General features: G+C 36.2%; 1 protein-coding gene across 1 annotated transcript in view; it reads right to left on the bottom strand.

Moving 5' to 3' along the window:
• Positions 1-5: 5 nt before the first annotated feature.
• The window catches only part of LOC108362804 (uncharacterized protein DDB_G0271670-like), a gene marked incomplete at its 3' end in the record, with an annotated part of 45803 nt that continues 39808 nt past the window's right edge, over positions 6-6000 (bottom strand). The window contains exon 3 of the mRNA XM_017615948.1: positions 6-1258. Within this exon, the coding sequence (XP_017471437.1) occupies positions 6-1258 (1253 nt within the window). The remainder of the gene's footprint in view (positions 1259-6000) is intronic.

Below are 6000 nucleotides of genomic sequence, written 5' to 3'. Positions count from 1 at the left end.
TGATTATTCGCATTCGATTGGTTATTGCTACCCTCTTGATTACCACCACCCGATTGGTTGCTTGAGCTTGACTGATTGTTGGCACTCGATTGTGAGCCTTCACCACTTGATTGGTTATTGCTACTCGACTGATTTCCGACCTGACTATTTTCGCTGCCCTGATTTGAAGTTGAATTTGACGATGAGCTGGTACTCGAACCCGATGATTGTTGACTACTTGAACTTGAGCTCTGCGTACTCGATTGCGATTGCGAGTTGGATGAACTACTCTCAGTGCTGCTTGATTGAGTGCCTGTTTGCTGTTGATTACCCGTAGCAGCTGTACCGCTCGTTGCATTTGAGCTCGTCGAATTCGATGAGGAGGACGATGATGTAGACGACGATGACGAATTGGAAGAAGAACTGGTAGAACTTTGCTGACTGCTATTGCTGCTACTCGATGTTGTATTCTGATAATTGGTTTGACTTGATTGAGTTGTGTCCGCTGCATAGTCTGCCAATACTAAATTATCAGCTTTTCCTTGGCAGCCACCTCTGGCGCGTACATTGTGTATGTGGTTACATGATTCCATCACACCATCCCAGGCGGTACCATCCGCGCAGCGAAAACCGATTTTATTGAAACTGCGTCCATTCGAAATGCACCGATAGAAGATTGTGCAATCGTCTGGATCGCTCATAAATCCATCATCTTCGCAAGGAGGTCCTTGCTCGTCCGCTGCCCTACTGCCATCCGCCGAACGCGCCGCCGATGTGGAAAAGGAAATAACAGAAACGCCGCCCAAACCTGACAGCCCATAGTTTTGCAATTGACCACGCGTTACAGCGGCATTGACAGCGTCAGCGTCAGCGCCATCGGCAGCGGCAGTATTGCTTGCGGTCGCATGTATGCCATTACCGTTATTGGCAATACCATATGTCAGTAGCGGCAGTTGTTGGCCATCCTCACCATTATCGCCATTGTCCGTATCAATTTCGTTCATGTAATCGTTGCACTCCTCGCGGCCAGCCAACTGGGGTGGCATGCAGAGGCGCAGTTTGCGCGAGAAAACGGTGCCCACTTTACATGCGAATGCGTATGCTTTGATGTAGTCATTTGTTTTCGCTTCGCAGCGATAGTAGATACGACAGTCATAGTCGTCGGCGTACAAACCCTCGGCAGGGCAATAAAATGCGCTTGGCATAGCGTCTGCATATGAGGGTTGCGCATTGAGGTAACCAGGCGCAGTGACGGCATTGGTGGCGGTGAGTGGATCATCTGCAATGGAAAGAACAGATAGGGTGAATAAACATGGTGAGTGGGTACTAAATATGTGTGTATGTATGTACATATGTAGTACATATACTGTAGATGAAGCGATATGTATGCAGCGCGCGTTGCGGGCTCTAAAGCAAAATGGCGATTTGTTGAAAACTTGATTGCAACTGAATAAAGTGATTGTAGAGAAGCAGTGCAATGCAATCGACGGATAAACAGTATCTGGGCTAGCGCTCTATTAATTTACATACATATATTTAGTCACATATATATTCATTGAATGCAATATTCGGCACTGTGTGAATTAGGAATGGTTAATAAATAGGATTTCATAGGTTAGCGATTATGTGAATTCCATACTTGGTCAAGGTGGGCTTTGGTACCTCCTTCCATATTTTTGCAACTGCCTCGCACTCGCGAAGCAAGTGTAATGAAGTCTCCTCGATCGAATCACAGAAGTGACATAGGCCGTCAATAGATTCCTAGCTTATGCAGATGACCTCTTAATCTACAGTAACCCATAGGAATGCGTGTTATTATCCTTATCCTCTCTTTGGAGAGGTTTATGATTGACCTGTAGCCTTTGACGTTGGGATTTCGACATAACTTCTAAGGACATGAATTCCATAGAAGTAACATTGAGCGATTTTTGGCCAATGGAAGTAAATTCAGACCAGTGTGACCACTTTGTGAGTAATTTCTCAAAATATGAGGAACTTCGGGTGTGCGAGAGTATTTTTTGAGGATTTTTATTTTGAGGATTTTTTGAGAAATTTTCTCTCGATATATTTGAAGATAATAAAAGCAACCATGTTTTACACATCAGAGTTGTTAAATTGTTCTGAAAATTTTTGACCAAAAAGCTTTCCAAAGTGTTATAAATAGCGAAATACACCACACAAGCGGCTTGTCAAATATTCTTCAAACCCACTTTTGCCATTTCGCCACACCACCCCATGCAAACGTGACGCGTTCAAGCAAAGAATTTTAGATTTCTTCCGGTTCACAATGTAAAAGAGTTTGGTGTTTTCGATTTTTCTCTCTTGCCTTCTCATTCAATGAAAACTGATTCTTCATTAGATCCAGAAAATTATAGGAACCATTTTTTTGAATTAAAAGATTCTTTAGGTTCATATGAGTTTCCAAATTAAAAAAAAAATAATAATATAGGTAGATCTGCATTACTTATATAGCCCTTTTCTAATGCTTCAGTAGAACGTATATTTAGTAGTTTAGAAAATGTGTAGGACTGACTTGAGCGCTGATATAGTTGCAGCAATATTATATATGTTACCGGCCAAACCCGATCTTAGGACAATAAAGTTGGACGCAACAATATTTTGGACTGCGTAGCTGGAGTTGGACTGAGGGGGTTTCTTTTTTTGAAGCGCGTCCCAAGGCCGCTTCCACGGAAAGGAGGAAAAACTAGTTCGTCCTAAGATCGGGTTTGGCCGGTAACATATACAAAGCAAGGCATAAAAAATAACGGTGATACTTTGTATACTAAGTACCTGTAAATAGTATGTAGTACACAATACTCATATCTGTAATAAGAAAGTTTTGAGTAATTCGTTCGGATTTTGAGGATTTTTCATTTGTTTTTGAGGAATTTGGTATTTTTTTTTGTGGCAACACTCATTCATTCATTTAACTTTTGAAGCGGAAACCCTAATTCAAAGAAAAAAACATAGATGTTAATTGTTACAAGAGCTTTAATACATATGTCTCATAATAAATCATTACCGCAGAAAATAAAAAAGCGTCATCAGCTTTTTTCCTTCTTTCCATATTTTTCCATACATGAATCTCAGCTTCTCATAAAACAATCTCTGCACTTAATTTTATGCCTTATCGTATATTTTTCGCCCAATAGCAAAAAATTAAGAAAAAAAAAAACGTACAAATTATTCACGTGATTTCATATTAACGTTTCAATCGCATTCATTTGGTTCCGCCTGTGGCCATCAATCGCATCGCTACGAAAAATAGCAATAAATTTATATGTGATTTTACCTTCCGTGACGGAAAATTGAATAAATCGCTAGCCAAGTAAAATACGCTGAGTCGACCTAGATTTATCTATACTCATACATACTTACATATGTATGTATGTTAGCACGAATGTATGTAAGTATGTATTACGCAAACTTTTGTGAGAACATATTCAAATATTCGACAGGAAAGTAAAGCATTTCCAAACTAGCTTCGAACTAATTCCACTATGAAACCACTAGTAGTTCAGTATGGTGTGTAACAAAAGCTTTAAATTTACACTGTGAGGAAAATTTTAAAATAATGTTTAAAAATTATTTGCTGGTCGTAATTAATGAGATTTTAGAAGGGATCTGTGCAGCCCGTTTTTTTAAGTTCTATTTGTGTATATTATTTTTTTTAGTGCAAAGTGCGGAGAAACCAGAATTATTGAAGACAAATAATTTTTAAGCAAAAAACAAAACCGACTTCAATTCTCATATATAAATTTAAGATTATCGTTAATTTCTTCACGATCCAATTATCGGATCTAAACAAAATTATCCTTGAGGTACCACCTTTCCGATGAAAAAAGAATTATCGAAATCGGTTAACGTGGTCCAAAGTTATGCGGTAACATACATAAAAAATAAAAAAAAAGTAAGTGCGCCTGGGTCACACTAGAGAAGTGAAACTTACGTTAAATAGCGAATTTGTCTCATAACCAATATACATATGTACATCTGCTTTTACTTAATATTATATTTTTTTTTTGTTTTTTTTCCCTATCTAGATCCTTACCTCTACCACTGTTCGTTCTAATTACATTTATGTTATTCCGTTTTCCTTTATCTCCATTTTTATCTTTATACTCTATCGATAACAAAATCGATAGTAACCTCCAACAAAATATCGATAACAAAGCCAATAAAAATATCAATAACAAAATCGATGACAAATTCGACAAAAAATTCGATAGCATCATCGATAATAAAATTGGTAGCAAATCGATAATAAAATTGGTAGACAAATCTATTGGAAAATCGATGAAAATATCGATAACAAAACGGATAAAAATATCGATAACAAAATCGGCAAAAATATCGATAACAAAATCGATAAATAATCGATAACAAATTTGATAAAAATATTGATAACCAAACTAATAATATCGATAACAAAATATTGATAACAAAATCGTTAAAAATATCGATTAAAATATCAATTATTCTATCGATAAGCTCCGAAAATATCAATAGAAAAATCGATAAAAATTTCGATAACAAAATCGATAAAAATATCGATAACAAAACCGATAAAATATCGATTATTATATCGCTAAGTCCCGATAATCCAAAAATCTCTAAAATCCGAAAATAGTTCCCAGATTGAGTCTGTTTCTATCTACATCCTTTTCTCTTTAATTACCTTTTTAATCTTTCTTCCTCTATCTTCATCTCTACTTTTATCGGTTTCATCCTCATATTTTTCTTTATATTTATCTTTGTTTTTACTTTTAAGTCAATCATTTTCTTCATCCCCTTCACCGTTGCACCTATGTATATATGTAAGTAAGGTGTTTAAATTTACCTTGGTCTTCAGTTTTGCCTTTATCTTTACGCATCTTTGTTTTTGTTTATATTTTTACCTTTGCCTTTATCCTCACTTTTACTTACATTATTGTATTGGTCTTTTTCTAAGCGTTATTCTTAGCCTTTTATTAGTAGGTTTTTGTTAAATTAATACCACATGCATACACTCTAGAAGCACTTGTTTCAGCCCTAAACATTTCCGTTGCTCTATTTCCGTTGCACTATTTCCCAACAAACCAACCGCCCATTAAAGAAGTTTCACTTCAAAAAAGATTAAAGCAATCGATAGCGATCATTTGTCAGACCCCCATCTAAAGCGATCACGTACTTTATGGACGTCTGCTTATGTATATTTAACAGAATTAAAAAAAAATGTGTATATTGTAAAATACAGAAGAAGCTTTGGTTCGAAATAGCTTAATTCTTTCCCTATGTAGCCTCAATAAATTTTATGCATGGAGAATGCATATCCTTCAACATTGCGGCATGCATTTACCATTGGCATTTGCCCGCAATGTGTGAAGTATAATTTGTTGTTGCATGTAACTTGCTGTGCTTTTTTATAAGTGCGTCTAGGAACTGTTTGGTAGATATTGCTCTGTGGAAGGAAGTTGTAAAAATGTCAGTTATTGCAAATCAACTACTCAATTATGACTTCCGCCATTTTTTCGAGAATGAATTGCGGCGATCTCTCCCAACTGCTAGCGCAGCTGGCACTGCAATTGAACGAACAGTTTGAATATTTGAATTGTCTTTTTTTTTCTCATAAATATTTTTACCATTTTTTTTTTCGTTCGTTAACGGGCATCATTCGCATATTGAATATTTATGGTTAAAATCAATTTTAATTTGTGTGTCAGCAGTTTTTGTTGGTGGGAAAAAATGAATTGTAGAATCGCAAAACAGTTTTGCTTGATTGAAAATGGTTATGCGCGTGTTTAGAAAAATATTAAATTAGAAATGTGTATTTTAATCATATTGCATTAAGAGGCACTCAATTGGTTTGTGGCTACATAGGTATCTATGCATGTAGGGCATTTACATATGTACATATGTGTGCGCTTGTGTTCGTTAACAGTTATCCATAAAGCACCAATTTATTTCCATTTCCATTTTCATTTTCATTTTCATTTTCATTTATATTTTGCTATATTTGGTGCTCATGAATTGCCAAATTTA

This window comes from Rhagoletis zephyria, unplaced genomic scaffold (assembly GCF_001687245.7).
Source record: "Rhagoletis zephyria isolate East Lansing unplaced genomic scaffold, Rhagoletis_zephyria_1.1 Rzeph_scaffold_01105, whole genome shotgun sequence".
Taxonomy (NCBI): domain Eukaryota; kingdom Metazoa; phylum Arthropoda; class Insecta; order Diptera; family Tephritidae; genus Rhagoletis; species Rhagoletis zephyria.
The sequence above is the reverse complement of the archived record's forward strand: the minus strand, read 5'-3'. Positions and strand labels throughout refer to the sequence as shown.